Here is a 21,797-nt window from a genome sequence, read left to right on the forward strand (position 1 = left end):
GCTGAATGTCAAGTAAGGAAGCAGCATGTCACAATTTTAAAGTCTTTGGTATGACTTGGTCGGGGTTTGAACCTCCCAGACTCGGAGCGGACACTCTAACCATTACACTATTGCTTCATGATGTTGAACCAATCCTCTTCAAATAAAATATTGGTCCAATACACCCAATTCATACAATTAAGCTTTTTATTTATTCTTCAAGAGATCCAACCCCTACCCCCACCTCTCCCCTGCACCTCCCACCAATTTTATGGGGTCAAAGGTGAAATACTAAAAACACACATTTTGCCTTGCCATTCCTCAGTCGATAGATCTCAATCGATAGGAATAGCATTTGGCAGAATTGTACTTTAGAACAGCCACGAGAGAGATGCTTAGAAAAACTTTGGATTAGAGTAGTCTTCGGGGATTATAAAGGAGTCAAAGGTCAAAATCGGTCACAAAATTAAAGTTTTTGGCATGCTATGTCTTTGGGATCGAAAAGCATCTCGTTTACATGATAAGTGAGACACAATTGCACATTGAACGAATGCCTTTCTTAGAAAGCAACATTCCTAAGAAGCTATTCTATGGTATGGTTGCAGGTGAAATAATTAGGAAAGTGACAGCAGCTACACACAGCACTAAACTTGCCAATAGATCCCTCAGATCGGCAGGCAACAGCCTTTTCATTCTCTGCAGATCTGGATCTGGATAAAATCACAAGCTTGTCCAACACTTGCAACATGTCTTTCAACCTTGAAAAATCTCACACCTCGACTTTGTCTCTCAGAAAGGAACATCTACAACCTCCCCACATCTACTTTCTCAACAATCCTGTGGCAGAAGTCCTTTTATTCAAGCTTTGGAGTCTCACTAGCTGCCATGATCTTTCCTGGAAAAGCCACATTTCCAAGCTGGCCTCCACAGCCAGTCGCCAACTGGCCTTCCTCCATCATGCAGTCCTCCCTTGGCACACCTGAGCTCCTTCCCTCTTCTCCCCTCCTGCCTTTGTTATACGTTCTGTATGTTAGCTCATATATGAGCCTTGACAATGTACATAAAAATAAATAAATAAATGAACCAACGTTACAGCAATTACTGATTTTGGGAGGCAACCCCCACCCCCAGAAACTCCCCCAACCCCGATATTTTAAATCGCGTGAACAAACTGTGGTACATCATTGGGTGATGAAGGTTGTGGTCAAGTTTCATTTGAATTGTGTGTGTAGTTTCTGAGAAGGCAAATACCTCTTTTGTGGGGGCAACCCACACGTAAACTCCCTCCATAGACCCCCTCAGATCCCGACTTGTTTTTTTTTTATGCCGTAAACAAACTTTGGTACATAATGGGTGATGAATGTTGTGGTCAAATTTCATCGTAATTGCGTGTGTAGTTTCTGAGAAGAAAGCAAGTACCATTTTTGGGTGCAATTTCCCCCCCTCCCCCATGCATCGACCCCCTTAGGGCACGATTTTTTTAAATGTCGTGAACAAACTTTGGTACATACTGGGTGGTGAAGGTTGTGGTCAAGTTTCATCAAAATTGGATGTATAGTTTGAGAGAAGAAGCTACAAGTGTTTGTGGATCGACGGACGGACAGACAAGCCATCCCATAAGTTCCCCAGAACTATGTTTCAGGTGAGCTAAGAAACGAGGTGTGTGTGTGTGTGTGTGTGTGTGTGTGTGTGTGTGTGTGTGTGTGTGTGTGTGTGTGTGTGTGTGTGTGTGTGTGTGTGTGTCTGTGTGTGTGTGTGTGTGTGTGTGTGTGTGTGTGTGTGTGTGTGTGTGTGTGTGTGTGTGAAAAAAAACAAAGTGGAGGAAAACACAATTACATTCATGTAGAGAACCTCACTGGATGTAAGAATTTAAAAATGTATACCCATATGAATTAAATGAAAGAATTCATGATAGATATATACAAGTTACCAACAAATAAAATAAAAGAAAATAATAGTATTTAAAAAAATAATAATCGCCTTTGTTTTAAGGGACATAATTGACAAAAACAAACATCAAAATAGATCTTAAATTGGTTAGATTTCAGCAAATAGAACATCTGTGGATCAATTCATAGCGGTATAATCAAGATTGATACCTTAAATAAACCAAGTGAAAGAGGTTTGGCAAATTGCTAACCAATAATTTGGATATGATCAAGCGGAACTCCCAATCGAACACGTGGAAGTCGTCTGGATATGGATAATGTACAAAGAGAAAACAAAATAACTTAATAGTAGAAAAGACAATGACAATCAAAATTATGTTTGACAAGCAAAAGTACTCGTCCCAAGTGACTAGAAAAGTTTAAGGTAGTCGATCAATTTAAACTATTTCATGGACTTGAAAAGGTTAATTGTGTTGCACTCTTTGAATGCAGTCCATCTTTCGACTCCATCATTACCTTTTATTTAAGTTCGGTTGATATTCGTGTAAACAAGTTCCTATTGCATGGCATTTGATATAACAATAATAATAATAATCATAACAATGAATTAATTATTTTAGTGAGGTAAATTCTTTAATTAAAATTGTTGATGAAACATATATTTATTTATTTATAGATTGTATTAAATAATGGAGGTATTGAGATGAAACTACAATAAATAAATGTTATTTATAAAATACATTATAAATATGCATTAAAATAATTTATTGGTGGTGACAAAGATAAGCAGTGCAGCATGTTAAAATCGGATATTAATGACAGTTTGAACATTTGAATAACAGTTTTGAGTCGATGGTTAGATGGAGGTGCTGTGTAATGGATATATGCCAACAAGGAAAAGTGTTTATTGCTTTATATATTATCATATAAAGTGATGTATGATTAAAGTTTTTCAAATGTTGTAAGACTTCAAATAAAAGCAGTAATTAAATAAGTTTGTATAAGGATATTGTATTGCTGTGTTGACTAACTGTCTGGACACAACTTTGGGTTATAGGTCTATTGATGTCGAGTAATCTAATGATGGGGACCTGCGACCGGGGTTGTGGATCCACCGTTTGGAGAGGTTCTGGGCTGAAAGGATCGAAACCTCGATAAAAAAAAAACAATGCCCAGCTGATGATCCGGCCAGTTGGGAAATCAGGAAATTGCTTGCAAGTTAAAGTTATAACTTCAAAATAAAATAGCTTTTGTAAATACTTAACAGTTCATAATATATCTGTGTTTGTGTGTTTATATATGTGCATTTGTATGTGTATGTATGTGTGTGTTCATATATATGCATGTACGTATGTGTAATGTATATGTATATGTGTATATATATATATATATATATATATATATATATATGTATGTGTGTGTGTGTGTGTGTGTGTGTGTGTGTGTGTGTGTGTGTGTGTGTGTGTGTGTGTGTGTGTGTGTGTGTGTGTGTGTGTGTGTGCCTGGCTTTCTTCTAGGGACTACGGTGCAGTAATTGGTCTTTATTTTGATTTCACTCAGAGCCAAAACTCTGAGCTACTTATACCTCCCACCACAAAATGGGGGTGCAACATCGGGCGTAAGAGATTGGATTTATCTAAAATGAGTGTGGAATATCCAACTTGTGAAACAAAATTGGGCATAAACATTATTCATGCCTTTTCTTCCATCATTTCAAAAGTGAATGTTGAGCATTGCCTGGATGCACAACTTTTCAAACACAACGCAGGAAGCGGCCACCATAAACGGGAGACAGACAAATGCATGGACAGACACCATGGTTCACAATTCTGATTGTTCTCCTCTTCCCTTTATAAAGGCGCTGTCAAACCTTGACGATTTAGCCAGCGTATGCCGACTTATGAAAAATTTTTGCATGCTTGAAATTTTACGACGTATGCCAGCGTATGACTCACACGTTCCGCTACGCTGGCCATAAGTTGTAGGCACGTTATGCGATCGTTAACACACGTCAACACACGTTACTTATAAGTTACTCATAAGTCGAAACACGTCGAGGTAATGATTAGCGTACCCGAAACTTATTTATAACCTACGAGTAACGTGTTGTAGGCACGTTACACGATCGTTGACACACGTCGAGGCACGTTACTTGTAAGTTACTCATAAGTCGAAACACATCAAGGTAATGTTTAGCGTACCCAAAACTTATTTCTAACCTATTAGTAACGTTCTTTGAACCTATGTGTAACGTACCTCCAACGCATATTGACGTATGTAGACGTATTTGATTGACGTCTTCCGGACGACCACAGAATTTACTGAACGTGTTTCTAATTTACAGCTACCGTATTATGGCGTATTGGCAGCGATTAAAAAAAAACAAAAAAAAACAATAACTTCCGATATTTCTTCATGTGCCGTTACGTCACGTCCGATTGCCTCTTCAGTTTGCTCATGTCTTATTCTTAGTTCCTCCTCTGTGAATATTTTCTGTTTGAGGATATTGTCATGTCGACGTCGAAACTTAAAAGCAAATGTCCGAATACATTTTAAAATTCGTGATAGACTAACAAAAAATAAAAATAAAAAATAAAAATAAAAAACCCACATATTTCGTCACGTGCCTTTACGGGGCCAAGGAGAAAAAAAAGAAAATATGCCTTGACGGAGAAAATAAGTTTCGGGTATGCTAAACATTACCTCGACGTGTTTCGACTAATGAGTAACTTACAAGGAACTTGTGTCGACGTGTGTCAACGATCGCATATCGTGCCTACAACTTATTCCCAGCGTAGCGGAGTGTGTGAGCCATATAGCGAGTACGTCGTAAAATTTTCAGCATGCTTGAAATTTCACGACGTACGAGACGTACCACGAAATATGACAGCATACTTCATTGTTTTTCAGCGTGCTCTTAACGTATACACAACTTACCCATAACGTATTCGACGTGTGCCAGCTTAGTTCGGCAAATTTTTCATAGGTCGGCATACGCTGGCAAAATCATCAAGGTGTGACTGCGTGGTTGACACTTTCAATTTTCAGGCGGTTATGATTTAAATCGGCGAGCGGCAGGTTTTAACAGGCTACGCCACGAGTTCGTCGGCGATACGTGCAGCACGCTATGCCTAAGTTAAACTATCGTTGGGCATAGGTTGTGAACGCCGACAACAGGCTAAGCATTCGTTGGTATAAGTTATCTATAAGACAACGAAACGTTCTGTGCCCGTTACTAATATGTTATGCATACGACCAACACGTTATGAATACGACCAAAACTTAAAAAAAACATCAAAATTTCAGCGTACACCAACGTTTTACATACGTTTTTATACGTTGCCATTGCTGGCTAAATCGTCAAGGTGTGACAGCGTCTTAAGCGGTGAGGTCCGATGACACAAAGTGTCTGCCCTGCCTTGACCATGATACTCCACTTCCCTCTGTCCTCAGCCAACTCTCTCCACTCAGCAACCACCATTACCTTACTGATATCCCTCCTCACACAATCCTCCCATCTAACCGTGGTCTACCTCTTTTCCTCCGACCTTGTTCCCTCAATCTATCCGCTCTTTTTGCCATTCTCTCTTCCCCCGTCTGCACTAAGCGTCCAGCCTATCTCAGCCAACATTTCACCAATCTCCCCATTAAACTCATCTGCACACCAATCTCCTCCCCCAGTTCATGCATCCTCCTTCTATTCACCCATTTCACTCCCACAATCATCCTGACCCAGTTGTTCTCACAAATCTGCAGCCTCTGGTGTTGTCTGTCTGTCTGTCTCTCTGTCTCTCTCTATACATCTCCATCTATCTATCTCTATCTCTATCTCTATCTCTATCTCTATCTCTATCTCTATCTCTATCTCTATCTCTATCTCTCTCTCTCTCTCTCTCTCTCTCTCTCTCTCTCTCTCTCTCTCTCTCTCTCTCTCTCTCTCTCTCTCTCTCTCTCTCTCTCTCTCTCTCTCTCTCTCTCTCTCAGTGGCACTGTCTCCAGGCCATAAAGGTAGGCTGGCATTGCACACATTAAAACCTTCCCTTTCAATTTGCTTGATATCTTTCTGTCTGCCATTACTCTGTCCAACCTCTTCTATGCATTCACACCCACCTGAATCCTCCTCCGCACCTCTGCCTCGGACTTACCATCCCCAGTCACTGTTCCTCCCAGATACTCAAACATATTTCCACATCTGATTTCCTTCCCCTCTAACCTGATATTAACTTATTTTCTCTGCTGCCCAACCCACATCACCTCAGTCTTTTCCATACTCACCTTCAGCCCATGCTTCTCAAAAGCCTCCTTTCACTTACCCAGTACTTCCTGCATCTCTTGCCCACTCTCCACAATAGCCAGATTATCTGCATACAGCATCCTCCCCATACTACCCCTCAAGCTCACCTTCCTACTTCCCAGCTCCATCACCATGATAAACATGAGTGGGCTGAGAGTGCTTCCCTGCCTCAAACCAATGTTCACACTGAACTCCTCAGACATCCCAGGACCAATCAAAATTCTTCCCTTCATTCGCTTGTACATCCCTTCCACCAACCTGACTTCTGCTTCCAGCATTCCCATCCATCTCAGTATCACAATCACCATCTCCATCGGCCTTCTGCAGGTCCACAAATCCCAATGCCATCACCTTGCACCTCCAACCTCTTCTCCACCACCTGTCTCAACATGAACATCCCATCCCTCATCCCCATACCCTTTCTCAACACTTGCTGCTCTTTTCCGATCTCCATCTCCACCCTCTTCCTTATCTTCCCATCCAGTATCCTCTCCACCACCTTCATGACATGACTATAATGAGCATAATGCCCTTGTACTTCCCCAGATCTTGAACATCTCCTTTCCCCCTCCTATCAGCACAATTAACCCTGTCCTCAAATCCTCCAGAATTGATCCCTCCCTCATACATACAATAAACAGCCTCTTTGTCCAAATGACTCAGACGTCTCCCACTACAACTATCATTTCTGTACACACCTCATCAATGCCTGATGGTCTTCCCATGTTCATCCTCTTCAATGCCGTCCACACTTCCTCCTCTGTGATCTCCACCAAATCCACTTTTCCCCTCTGCCGAATACAGTACCTCCATCTTGCAGTTGCTTCCTTCCTGGTTCAACTGCTTTTTGATATATCCTTCACACACCTTCAACACTGCTCCCATCTCTGTCACTAGCCTCCCACCACTATCCTTAATCCACATCTGGCTGCCTTTCTGTCCTTGATCTTCTCTGTCCTCTTCCAAACCTCCTACTTTTCACCAACTTCCTTCACTACTACAACTGCTCCTCCATCCACCATTCCTGATTTCTAACCCTTGACTATGCACCCTGTCTTGACGTCCTTCCACACAAAACTTATGCAATTCCTCTAAACGCCTCTTCATACTTCTTCCACTTCTCCTGCAAACCTTGCACTTCTTCGCTAAGTTGATCATACCTAGCCCTCATCCTCTCCTTGTGCTTTACGATGATGTTTCCCAGACACTTCCCCCAACTAATAATCTTCCGACCCCTGCTCTTAACCTCGCACCATTTCTCCATCCATACTACAAACACCACAGGCTTGTGCTGGATAGTGATATGCTCTCCCGACACTGGCTTACAATCCTTAACCCTCCACAAGTATCGCTTCCTTCCCACCACCAAATCCAGTTCTGTTGTGTGTTGTCCACTCCTACAGGTAATCTTGTGGCTTTTCTGCTTTTGAAAGAATGATCCAGCTATGGCCATCCCATTTCTTGCCACCAACTCCACCAGCTCTTGACCCTTTATATTCCTCGTTCCCCAACCAAATTTATCAAAACATTCCTCTTCACCCGGCTCCGCTACTCCCACATGCATCAGCAACCCGTCCAGCTCAACCATTTATATCATCTCTCCAGTGCATCCCTGAATCCCTGCATTGAAGCTTCCTATAAAGGAACTATTATTATAAAATGGAATAAAGCAATGGAGGTTGAAACAAGAGGACTGAGTGAATGGATAAGAGAACAAAATGACAACAGCAAAATACCAAACACACAACTGGAATTTTATATTCGAAGAGGTAGAGAAATATGTAAAAGGGAGATTCCTTTTTGATTTGAAAAGGAAAGTTTACCTCAATAATCTTCATGCAATTCTAAACTAGAGGGGGAGCACTCGGGAGAGTGCAAAACCTCCGCCGCCAATACTGCTGGGTCACTCAAGTGAACCTTATATCTTATTCATTAAATATGATGTCAACAGTGCCGACAGAGTTATAGTTCTTTTCTCCAACATTTTTTTTTTGGGTGGGGGGGGGGGGGGTTGGAAATCGCTTAAAAGGCAGAAATGCAAAAACAAAAAAATTTATCTCAAACAATTTTTTTTTGGGGGGGGGGTTGGAAATCACTTAAAACATGTAGAAATGCAAAAAAAAAAAACATTTTCTCTATTTTTTTTGGGGGGGTGACAATTTTTTAGGGGGGTTGGAAATCACTTAAAACATGTAAAAATGCAAAAAAATAATTTTTTTCTCTAACAATTTATTTGGGGGGGGGAGTGGAAATCACTTAAAACATGTAGAAATGCAAAAAAAAAATTTTCTCGAACAATTTTTTTTGGGGGGGGGGAGGGGGGACCAAGTCCAAAATTTAATGGCATGATCCTTGGACCATACCTAACCCCCCCACCAAGTTTCGTCGAAATCCGTCAAGGAGTTTTTCCGTAATACTGTTCACAAACAAACAAGCAGTCATAGACTGGTACTTACGAAATCGTCAACTTGACCTCTGACCTTGTCTAATAAAAGCTTATTCGACGCAAACCAGAAGTTTCTACGATGATTCTGTATCAAACCATCAAAAATCGAATGTTTTGGATGTTTGACCTCACTGTGACCTTGACCTTTGACCGATTTTGACCAAAATCTAATCAGCGCTAACCATCACCATCCTGAATCACGTGGTGTAATTTGACATTGGTAGCTTCTTCCGTTCTCGAGTCATCGTGCCTACAAACAAACAAACTAACAAACAGAAACGGAAGTCATCAATATACTTAAGAAATCTTTAGATTTCGTAAGTAACAAACAAACAGAAACGGAAGTCATCAATATACTTATGAAATCTTTGGATTTCGTAAGTAATAAACAAACAGAAAGGGGTGAAAACAGTAACCTCCATTCATCTTCGAAGATGGCGGAGATTAACAAGCGATTTTTAACATCTCAAATAACGACATCAAATGGCATTTCATAAATACAAGAATCGGTAAAAATAAATAAATAAATAAATAAATAACATTGTTGAAACATTCAAAGAAATGCATTTTGAGTACAAAGGGACACGGTTAAGTGGAGCACATGGGAAATGAGTTAAAATGACAGTTTTGTATTTGAGTCACAGCCCGATTCAGCAGTAAGGAATACTGACACGCTGGGCAATCATAATGTAAGGCCTGTGTGTGTTTGTGTTTTCACTGGTAATGTAAGATAGCATATGCATTATGTGTTGTGCAATTGTAATGGAACGTGTGACGAGCATTATGAATACATGATAATACAATAAATCCTCCAGCAAGAAAGGTAAACATCTCTCGGTAACGTCAAATGTCATACGTAGAAAGTTTGAATAGTGTGGTTGCATTGCCTGGTTCACCAACTGTCTGAACATAGCTGAGGTTGTAGATCCACTGATGTAAACCCATGGCTGAGGTTGTGGTCCGATCGAAGTTCTGGGAAGAAAGGGTTTAAACCTCTACGAAGAATGGAGGCCAGCTGATGATTTGGGAAGTTGGAAAATCTATCATTCGCTTACAAATGAATAAGGTTCTTACTTTAGGTGAACAACTATTTTGGGTTTTGTGAGTGAGAAAAAAAGTGTGTGTGCGTGCGTGCGTGCGCGTGTATGCACAGTATATTTTAAATGAATGGTCAGGACACAAACTTAACCAGATATGATATCCAGCCTAACCTCATCGTAGTTGTAGTCACAGCCTGCAGCCACGTTCGCTATGTAGTCAAGGCTTGGTTGGTTTGCTGGATCACCAATGGACACGGGTGGAGTTATGGTGCTCATTGCAGAGACAATGGCCTGTAAATATGCAACGCAAATGGAGGTGAGTGTCGGCACCTTATAACTAAGCACACATGCAAGGTGATGTGGGAGGGGGGGGGGGGGGGCAAGGGTGGCAGGTGAACAAATTGATAATGCAAAAATTGAGAAAAGGCACATAAAAGAAAGGGACAGGTGATATGGAAAGGAAATGGAGACGTATGGGATGAGCAGAAAAAAATGGAAAAGCAAAGATAAGTGTTAGGGAAGAAGAGGAAAATGCATACATGGAATATATGGGAACGAAGGGGTGTCAGTATCATCATAATAAGCAGGTGGCTTGCCATCAGTGTGGGAGCTTTCTGCCACTTCCCTGAGGTCCTTGATGGACCAGCTTGGGTCCACATCAGTCACAAGGACTGCCAAGCAGTTATGCCTCCATAAGGACCCCAGGCTTGAATGAAAATAAGTTGACGGTGCTTTAACACTGCTATGGGAATCAGTCTTTACAACATGTGGGGCATGTGTGAGCCAAAATAAGAAAAGGCAAAGGCAGCTGGGTCAAAAAATAGAAATCTGGAATATAATATTCCACGAGCGTAGTTTTATATGGACGTGGACCCAGTGTTCGAGATAAATCAAAAACAGTACAGGGAAGTTGATAAAACTTCACCCATTTCAAGTTATTACACTCCTACACCCCCACATTTGGCTTAACAATGTGGCAGTTCCCTGATTTCATCTGAGAAGAAATCTTTGGGATGGGTGCGCAGCCATTTTCAGGACACGTGCTTTGACGTCTTCATTATTTGCGAATGTAATGGCACCCAAATGTCCTTTGCATGGTCCAAAGAAATAAAAATCATAAGTTGACAAGGCTGGACTGTCTGGGACTGGGGGATGACTTTAAACTTGCCTATCTATCTCTCTTAAAGTCAATGCAAGTACTTATCAACCCAGGTTAAGGTTCTTCGCAAATGCGGGTTAATAATTGATGCAGAAAAGACAACAACTCCCAAAAAAGGCAAACTTCAAAAGCCCTGGCCCAGATGTGTTTTTTTATGTCGTTAACAAACTTTGGTACATCACTGGTGATGAAGGTTGTGGTCAAGTTTCATCGAATTTGTGTGTGTTGTTTCTGAAAAGAGAGCAAATAGCTCTTTGGGGGGGGGGGGGGGAGAAGCCCGCACGTCGACCCCCTCACAGGCAGATTTTTTTAATGCCATACAAAATCTTTGGTACATACCGGGTGATGAAGGTTTGGTGAAGTTTCATCGAAATTGTGTGTGGACTTTCAGAGAAGTTGAAAGTGTTTGTGGACAGACGGTCGGACAATGCAACATCCCATAAGCTCCCGGGAACTACATTTCAGGTGAGCTAAACATCAACCTAAATACAATGCAGGAGCGAGAAAATGAATCATCTTACAAATACCTTGGAGTAGTAAAGGGCCACCAAATATATCACAAAAAAATAGGGGCAATAACCCTGGGTGCTCACCTGGTAAAATAATTACACTGAGGATGAAGTCAATGTGGGGTGGAATCAGCAAAATGTACCAATTAACCAATTATTATCGCAAATATCTACTTTGGGGGGCAACCCCCCCCCCCCCGCCCCGCCATAGACCTCTTTAGACCACAATTTTGTAATGTCATGAACAAACTTTGGTACCTGATGGGTGATGAAGGTTGCAATCAAGTTTCATCAGAATTGTGTATGCAGTTTCTTAGAAGAAAATAAATACCTCTTTTGGTGGGGCAACCTCCCCATAACCTCCCCCCATCGACCTCCTTCGACCTGATTTTTTTATTTTTAATGCCGTGAACAAACTTTGGTATATACCAGGTGATGAAGGTTGTGGTCATGATACATCTATATTGTGTGTGTAGTTTCAGAGAAGAAGTTGCAAGTGTTTGTGGACGGATGGATGGACAGACAGACGAACGATGCACAATCTCATAAGCTCCCCAAAACTACTTTCCAGGTGAGCTAAAAATTACTCAAGGATACCTGTATAGAACTAGTATGAAACTGAAAACATACCTCTCCCCAAGGAAGAAAATCAAAGCCATAAACCAACTAGCAGTACCAGCGTTCCAAGACAGCTGCAGAATAATAAACTGGCCACAAGCAGAAATGAGAAAACTAGATATTAGAGTGTACGAGGTGCAGTGGGACGCAAGAAGCACGCGCGCCAGCATCAACTCCGCTTTATTGCGCGACCAGAAGTACACTCCTGCCACCCCTAGCGGGCGAGGCATGATATACGAAAACCCAACCCATGGTATATCAGAAAACCCAACCCATGGCACAGATATCAGAACTAGGTAACTCCTCACTATCCACAAAATATTCTACAAAAATAAAAAATAAAAATCGGCGCATCCAGAGAATTTATCTGCTGAGGAAAGGAGGTCGTGGCGACCTGATGAAACTCGATAAAGTGCACAGAACGACGACTGTAGGATTTGCAGAGCAAGTGAAAAGTTCAAAAGACTACCGAATACAATTTGTACACAAGCATGAACACAAGCCAGAAAAGATATCTCTCACTGACCTCGCAAAAAACTTCCAAAAACAGGTGTGAATCAAAGATGTCACACACGAAACCGAAAGGGCAACAAATACAGCCCCAACGATTGCAAAAAAGACAAAAGAAAAATACAAAAGAGACAAATACCAATATATATATATATATATATATATATATATATATATATATACATATATATATATATATATATATATATATATATATATATATATGTATATATATATATATATATATATATATATACATATATATATATATATACATATACATATATATATACATATACATATATATATATATATATATATATATATATATATATATATATATATATTTTGACAACTGGGAGAAAGACAAAAGAGCAGGGCAATTAAAAAAAAAAAGTTGGACAGATTGGGGGTGGATAAAGAAGGATCACTGGAATGGCTAAGAAGAGATCAGCTCAATTGGGATGGAGAACAAATCATTATAAATGCCCAAGACCAAGGACATGACACGAATGGCTTAAAAAAAAAAATGGCAGCACCGAGTCAATTGGACAAGTGTACATTTTGCAAGGTAGAAACAGAAAGCATGAGCCACCTCCTATCGGGATGTAAAAAAACATGTCAGAACAGTTGTACACATAAAGGCACAACAAGTTATGTGGAGTAATCTGCTGGCACATCTGGAGAAATTTCAATATCCCAATTCCACAAAACTCAAGAAAACCTGAACCAAAAGCAATCATTGCAAAAAAGGAAATAATACTCATGTATGACCTTATGATCCTATCCCACCAGCATGAACATAGAAAACAAAGCACTGTAAAGGTTTGATATTAATCGGAAAGAGCTTCCCAAGTTATGGGCATTTATTTACCAAACCAATGACAAGACACGTTGTTGCGTGGGCGTGCCCGATGGGGAAGGGAAGCTCAGCCGCATTCCCCATTACAGGTTACAACGTACGGGCTTCCGGATATTGATGACTTCATGTATTCTAATAATTTCTCGATTTCTTATGCGCATTTATAGATAAACACAACGCCCCAAGTTATGATCGTTTTCATATTAGACGGTGCATAAATTTCGGTGACATCAGAGTGCTGGTATGCTCCGAACCAGGAAGTATTTTTTTCTCTCTCTCTCCTCTTCTCTTTTTGTTTTTCCTTGCCACGACATTGCGAAAAGGTAAAATACGTTGGCGCTAATTGAATAATCGGGTATTAAAACTAAATTGCGAATAATCGTAACTGCGAATAATATGCGAACTTCCGGGCCACGCACGTACGGGCACGCGAGAGCGAAGAGACGGCCTGTGTGGTTGTTGTTTGTTGCTCGCAGTTTGAATCTTTATTTATTTTTTATGGGCATGTACTAGTAGAAAACAAAGCACTGTGACTGGACATATAGGACTCGTATACAAAAAGGAAAAGAAAGCATTTCTAATTGAGGTTTTAGTACCCAATGATTTTGATCTAAATTAATGCAGAAATCAAGAAAATGAACAAATTACCTCAATAATGAAATGAAAAGATCCTGGAAGCTGAAGACCACTGAAATTGTACCAAAGATAACTGAAGCAACGGGAATGATAAAGAAGAATCTCACAAAGATCCCACAAACCATCCTTGGGAACATTATCACAAACAAACTACAGTTGGAGGCTGTCCGGGGCTCAGTGATGATCCTGAAGAGAGCCCTCAGAAAAAAAACTCTGAGAACACAACTTCACAACTCAACCCATGAATCCCTATCCTTCACCGAAATGAAGGTGGATACATCGAGTCCTGGAAGGGCTCCGTTCCACCTTTTGAAACCCAAATTATTAGGATAACAATCAACGACACACACACACACACACACACACACACACACACACACACACACACACACACACACACACACACACACACACACACACACACACACACACACACACACACACCAATTCAATTCCAATTTGTTGTCCATTTTAAACACAAGAAATGGAAAATTTGCATGTCAAAAAGATAAAAAGCTGCATAGAATCACTAAATTCAACCAAATAAAATTGTACTTCAGAATGCCTTAAAATTCATAAAACATCAAAGAGGAAATAACACAGCACAACCCCATCTCGAAGAATAACATAAAACAAAAACAAAAAAAACACACTAAACGTATTCATGGATACAAGTTCACAGACATGGACCATACATGAAAACACTACAATAAAAAGGGTAGATATCGCACACAGAACCTCTACTTCGACCAAATGATTCCTATTCAGTGCTGAACACGACCTGAGCATGTTTGAATGATAAACGCCAGCAGGCAAAAACACTGGAGGAAAGTGGTGATTAAAAATAATCCACTTCACCGAGATATTTTCCACCTCTCATTCAGACAAACCTCATTATTGAATATTCTGAATATTGAGTACTCACCACGATGGAATCACGAACATTCGTTTTGATGTCCTCAATTTTCTGTTTCTTCTCCCTTGTGGACAAAGATTATGCAAAAACATTTCAACATTGATACAATCAACAAAGATTAGAAAAGCACCATTTTCGAATCAAGTGCTATCTTATGCACCCCTAACATCAGCCCACAAAGGAGTCAAAGTGTTCTCCTAATTGTGGACAAGCAAAGCACAATCAATGCATGATCAAAAAAGATTTATAAGCATCCCCGAATGCTTACAAGTAATTAATCATGTCTTATAATCGGCAGTTTAGCACCTCTGCTGCAATTCCCTTATTATAACAACATTTAGTGTCTTGTCGTCATATATATATATATATATATATATATATATATATATATATATATATATATATATATATATATATATATATATATATATATATATATATATATATATATATATATATATATATATACATATATATATATATATATATATACATACATACATACATATATACATACATACATAGACATATAATACCAAGCTTGCACAATAAAAACTCGGCTCGCCGTCACACGATCCCTATGAAATTGCTGTGGCACTTAGCGGACATGCCGACAATGTTTGGGAAGTCTTGGCGCTCCATAGTACCACTTGCATTTTGCACAATGCGTATTTTTGTCATTCCCTGTGTACGGTCTGTCATCTGCTACCAGCTATGTTGTACTGCTATCCCGTGCATGTGCACGGGTATCGCTAGTATAGACATATTGTTGTGGGCCGGGGTCGGTGGTGAGGAACGGCCGCCAGGTGAGGCAGTAGAGCCGTCTCCCACCGAATAGCCGGAATTGCAGGTCGTAACCTTCAGACAACTCCAAAGGTCATGGGTTACTTAAGGAACGTGATGGCCAATTCTCCGACGGTGTGGGGGTAGGGTTAATAGCCAAATTTCAATATACCAAAGTACCCACGTCGTCAAATTACCAGGGAAGTCACACCTTCGACGGACTCTGTCGAACCGGGTCGCTCTCGCGACCTCGGTCCGGTGTAACCGAGCGGAATTACCAAAGTCCGTCGGTCCAAACGACAACTTACAGCCCAATCGGCTTACTGGTTCTCTAGCACGAACCGTGCTGGATCAATGGAAGAAAACACGGGCAACGAACTGGAACATTTAACAAGAGGGTTTATTTATAAGGGAGGGAGACACAGAGCAGACTTAATCACGAATAAAATGCAATGTACAATGAGCAATCAACACTTATACAATTCTACTTAACAGACTGGCACCACACACACACACACACACACACACACACACACACACACACACACACACACACACACACACACACACACACACACACACACACACACACACACACCCAAAAGAAATGGACCCCGTCGGGTCGTTATTGGACCCTTCGGCTCGAGAGGGAAGGCGAGCTGAGGGTCAAGGTCTGGTTGGGTACCTTTCTGCCTCGTGCAGTCACACCGACTCCAACCCACCACGGTTGGACTCGAACCCTCGACCCAAAATCCACGAGCCCATGATCCTGGCTGCTCGACCACCACCACTACGAGGAGCCCCGCAAAAGACCACAGAGCACGACCGCGACGACAGACCAAAGCAATGGCGAGGATGACTCCAGCGACGCACCCCAAGAGCAATGGCCACGATCAATCACTATTCTCCTCCTAACGACCACTCTACTCTTTCTCTTCTCTGGCCACTCGCCCCCCTCTGGCCATGGGGATGTTTCTCATCAGCAGGGACTGGGACACTTCTCAAGACAGAAGGGAAAATGGATGGAGCAAAATACAGAAAAATCCGAGAGGAAAACCTGTCCTCTGCAAGAAAGCTGAAATTGGAATGGAAGTTAAACTTTCAGCATGACGACGGCCTGAAGCACACAGGCAAAGCTACACTAGAGTGGCTAAGGAACAAAAAGGTAAATGTCCTCGAGTGGCACAGTCACAGCCACGACCTAAATCCAATCGAAAATCTGTGGCATGACTTGAAGATTGCTGTCTGTCAACTCTCCCCATGCATCGAGACTGAGCTTGAACAGTTTTGCGCAGAAGAATGGGCAAATATTGCCCAATCAAGGTGGATAAAGTTGGAGGAGACCGATCTCAACAGATTCACCGCTGTAATTGCTGTAAAAGGTGCTTCCACCAAGTATTAACTCAGGTAGGTGGACAATTATCCAACCAAGATATTCGAGTTTTGTTTTATATTTTTAATTAACTTTTCTTGAAATTTGTAGAATATATTTTTCACTTGGAAGTTGTGGGTTACCATTTGTAAATAAATGTGGGAAAAGTCTGCTTTAATGCATTTTAATTCCAGGCTATAAGCCAACTATGTAAAGGTGAAAATTTTGAAAGGGGGTGTTGACTTTCTTTAGGCACTGAATTAAATTTCGAAACGAGGTTCATCAATAATACACCGACACACACACGGTGTCTGCCGAGCAGGCACGTATGACGTTAGCCATCATAAAGCTTGCAGTGTTCGTGTGAGAAATTTCTGAGGATATCCCAAAAACTCATTTGGTCATTGTAATGAGGTCCTTGGGTTTGAGTCCTGGAATGAATCAGATTTTTTTTTTCATTGTCCACATGCAGGAATTTATTCCCCTTTAAAAAAAAAAAAACATAAAAAAGGTATATATATATATATATATATATATATATCATAAATAGATGTGGAAAATTTACATGCCCAAACTGGGAATCAAACCCTCTTTTCACTCTTTCATCCCTCTTTTTCCCACGCCTTTCCAATAAACTTTCACACTGTTCAATCCCATTCTTCCCTCCAGGACTTCAAAACAGCTGTTCACCATCACCTCTTATCATTCCCCTTCCAAATCCTCGATCTTTTCTACTCCCGATAATCCACCCCAAACCCATCTCCTTCTAATTCCCTGCTTTCCTTCCTGAAAATCCTTGTAATGTCCATCTTGGAAACCCGTGTTCCCTGCCCAATCCCTCTCCCTTCCACAGATCTCCTAAAGTCTCTGTCCCCCACTGTTTTGGCCTTCCCATTCCCGCCCCTCTTGTCTCATGCCCCCCTCACTGTGCGTTTTGTGTTAGCTCTCATACGAGCCTCGACAAAGTATACAAAAAAACCCCCACAAACCCAGGTCGTCGTAGGCCATGAGCCAGACCTGGTAATTTTTGGCCCCCGGTACCATCTGAGAGGAATAATGCTCATCATAATTTTTGGCAGGGTATGCATCTCTGCAGTCAGAAAACTGTGATAGCATTGCATTGGTGGTAGCTTTGTGTGTGCTATTAGCCGTTTAGTAACCCCATCCCAAAATAAACTTTTCTGAAACCGGCGCAAGACAGAAGACATTCTATTTAAAACTATTGGTTCTCTCTTATTATAGGCTACATCTTCTTGAAAATTGTTAGGCACGAAGCTCATGTTATTTGCTTTTCAAAACAGTTGTTAAAATAAAACTAGCCGAGCATTTCGTGTTTGCAATTACAGGCACTGGTAGTCCAGTGCTGATACATCGCAGAACATATGATTTTGTTTTCATAAAAAGTCGTACGGAAGTTTTTTGCCCACACCCTAATTAATGGATACCATGTTTAAATCCGTGAATTTGAAGAAAATTTAATCATAAAGTAAAATAAAATATATTTTAAGTGAGATGTTTTACTCCACAGAGTAAAAGGTAATCAAGTTACTTTTGGAGATGTCGTCACTACAGTTTTGTCTATGACACTGAGGGAAGGAGCTGAAAGTGACAGAATAGATGTTGTGTTTGACACGTACAGGAAGAACTCTATCAAGAACAGCGAGAGATCACTACGAGGTGGAGAGGCCGGCCATCAGCTGCAAAGCATCACAGGCACACATATTATGAGGCAGTGGAGGAGGTTCCTGAGCACAGTTAATAACAAGACCAGTCTCATTACCTTCTTAGTCGGTGAATAGAGGAAACCAGAATACAGGGAAAAGCTACAGGGGAAGGTTCTACATGCAACTGTGAATGACAAATGTTACAGAATCACATCTCAGGATAATGAGGAGGTGTCAGCTCTTCAGTGCCAACAGGAAGAAGCAGATGGGCGCCTACTTCTCCATACTGCTCATGCAGCAAGAGAGGGCTATCAGGCTGTAGTGATCTGCTCAGAGGACACAGATGTCTTCATAATGTCCTTGGCATTTCATGACAAGATTGGAGTCCCACTGTTCCAGAAATGTGGAGCTAGAACCCGGACGAGGCTCGTTGACATTATGAAGGTTGCTGCCACTGTTGGCATAGATGCCTGTCGGGCTCTCATTGGGATGTATGCATATACAGGATGTGACACTGTCAGTGCATTTGCAGGCAAAGATAAGACAAGCACCTTGAAACTCTTGACCAGCAACAGAGAAACCCAGGACACATTCCGAGAGCTGGGTAATATATGGGACCTCTCCTGAGAATTGATGGACAAACTAGAGGCATTTACTTGCCTCCTCTATGCACCAAAGGCATCATCCACTAAGATCAATGATCTCAGGTACGACCTATTCTGTGCCAAGAAAGGTGAGATAGAGAGCCACCAGTTTCCACCATGCACGGACTGCTTAGTGAAACACGCACAGAGCCAACTACCAGGCTGCAATATGGAGACGATGTCTTGAACAGGACCCGAAAGAACCAAGTCCTGTTGGCCGAGGATGCAAGATGGAGAAGGAAGGAGTTGAACAGTTGGTGGTGCACTGGATGGATGGTCAGCCAGCACCTGAGGTGGTCCTTGATTTATTGGCCAGCAATTGTAAAAGGAAGTGTTCACTACCAAAATGTATGTGTTTGTCAAACGGACTGAAATGCAGTGATCTGTGCAGACTGCCAGACTGTGAGAACCAGGCATCCATCTTTGAGTCAGACGATGGGGAAAGTTTAGATGAGGATATTGAAGAACTGGATAATGATTATGATTTTTAAGTTCATCTTGAACATTTTATATCACTTGCAATCAGTGCATGTGATCAGAGATGTCTTAGAAACTATAAAGGACCCGTCTTTGATTCATAAGACAATATGTTTATCAGCAACACGTTGGGCCTAGGTAATGGCCTTGTTAGTGTGGAACACCACATTTGTGTTTCTATTCTGTAATTTTATGTCCCATAACAGAAGATTGTGTTTCATTTTCACCTTTGACTCATTCATCAGATTGCATATGATTAACCATCTTGCTACTGTCTTATTGGTTTATATTGTGTAATACGGGTGTTTGATATCTTCATATGTGCATTGTTGAGTGTCGAAATCCTGAAATTCTGTATTTTTTGAGAAATTACAGGGAAAAAACATTAATCTTGTTCATGAATATGCTATCATTTACCTGTGTTTCATTCTTGGAAAGTATCCTTCAATAACAACAGGGAAAATATCATGACATTGACCAAGCTACATAAATCTGTCCAAATTAGGTATTTTTTTCATTTGGGGGGGGGGGGGTGGGGGTAACTGTCTGCTCTACTGATTTTAATATACAATATACAAAAAAGAAATTTAGATTTTTGTATTTCTCAATAAATTTGCTAAACACCCATGTAATTATATTGTTCCAGAACTTTTATTTACTTTCCACAGTAAATGATAAACAAATACTTTTCTAAAGGCGGTATGATTTATCATACAAGAAATAGACACCGATATATCTTCTTCTTCTTCTTCTTCTTTCGGCTACTCCCGTTAGGGGTCGCCACAGCGGATCATCCGTATGATCCGCATCGTGATTTGGCACATGTTTTACGCCGGATGCCCTTCCTGACGCAACCCTGGTCGCCTCTTATGACACAGGATATGGTACACCTATTTTAACCGAGGGAAACTAATCCTCCAGTCCAAATTGAGGCGCCTGTACACACAGACAAGGAGGAATGAAATAAAAGGAAATATTTCCTTTATTCTAGCACTCAGCTTGGTCCAGAGATGTCTTTATGGAACGTGTAATTGTGGCGCTTCAATCTGCACGTGTAGACATGCACAAAATGGCGCTGAGCCGCTCTCTCGCAGCGGGAACGTTCGTCAGGCAATTCGTAAGCGGTATTCAACACCAAGGCTCACCGACCATCGTGCAGCTTCTTCGTCGATCGCGCCTGCCGATATGCTCTTTTCAGGATAGCGCCATCCCCTTTGGTGACATGCATGAAGCTCGGGGTCTATCTCATACGACCAGCCAAGAGTCGATGGCTAGCATCTCACTTCACTACGTGAGCCAAAATCCCCTCAGCACGAATACGAGAATCATACCTTCTTCTTCATGCGTCGAAGGAAAGCCATTTTGTCATCCCGAGAGAAGAGCAAAGTAAGATCCTCCGTCCTCCTAACTTTCCTACCACGACTACAACTGCCCTCCTCACACCGACCTCATGCATTCCTTCTCCAAACTCTGTCTGACATCACACTGACCCCCCTCCTCTCCCCGCTCCATTTCCTCCTCCGGGGCGTGGCTTGCTCACATGAAACCCAGGAAGGCGGGGCCTCTGCCCGCTCGGTATGTTTGACTCGCTTCTGACATCATGCCCATCAATCATCAGCCTCGGCGGCGTGACTTCGACTGCCGTGACTTCGACTGCCGTCACTCTTGGAGGCGGAGCTTCTCCCGACTTGGTCATGCTATAAAAACCATAATTCCTCCATGGTTTGTAATGCAAAAAAAACTTTGGGAAGAGTCACAGGGGGAGCAATCACATACTGGGGAACTTGGTCTTAATCCCTATCTAAGCGTAATGCCAAGACTCCCGGCTGGACGGTTAAAGAGCAGGTTTTGGGTCACTGATGACCGCGTGATTCGAAGGTCGTAATCACGTTAATAATCGTTGGGCAATTATTTTCTTTCATTTGAAACTCAAAATATGCTAAAATTAACTTTTAAGTCAAAAACTTTTGTCGGTGATCGAAAAACAGACCGGAATTTA

General features: G+C 41.3%; 1 protein-coding gene across 4 annotated transcripts in view; it reads right to left on the reverse strand.

Moving 5' to 3' along the window:
* Window positions 1-21,797, reverse strand: part of LOC147021673 (guanine nucleotide-binding protein G(olf) subunit alpha-like) — a 191,455-nt gene that overhangs the window by 57,659 nt on the left and 111,999 nt on the right. For all 4 annotated transcript variants that reach the window (XM_085891902.1, XM_085891903.1, XM_085891904.1 and 1 more), the window contains 2 exons: window positions 14,868-14,922; window positions 9,820-9,939 (listed from right to left, as the gene is read on the reverse strand). In XM_085891902.1, coding sequence (XP_085748028.1) covers window positions 9,820-9,939; window positions 14,868-14,922 — 175 coding nt within the window. The remainder of the gene's footprint in view (window positions 1-9,819; window positions 9,940-14,867; window positions 14,923-21,797) is intronic.

Source organism: Eptatretus burgeri, chromosome 8 (assembly GCF_056783735.1).
Source record: "Eptatretus burgeri isolate ZD-2024b chromosome 8, Ebu_testis_v1, whole genome shotgun sequence".
In the NCBI taxonomy this organism is placed as follows: domain Eukaryota; kingdom Metazoa; phylum Chordata; class Myxini; order Myxiniformes; family Myxinidae; genus Eptatretus; species Eptatretus burgeri.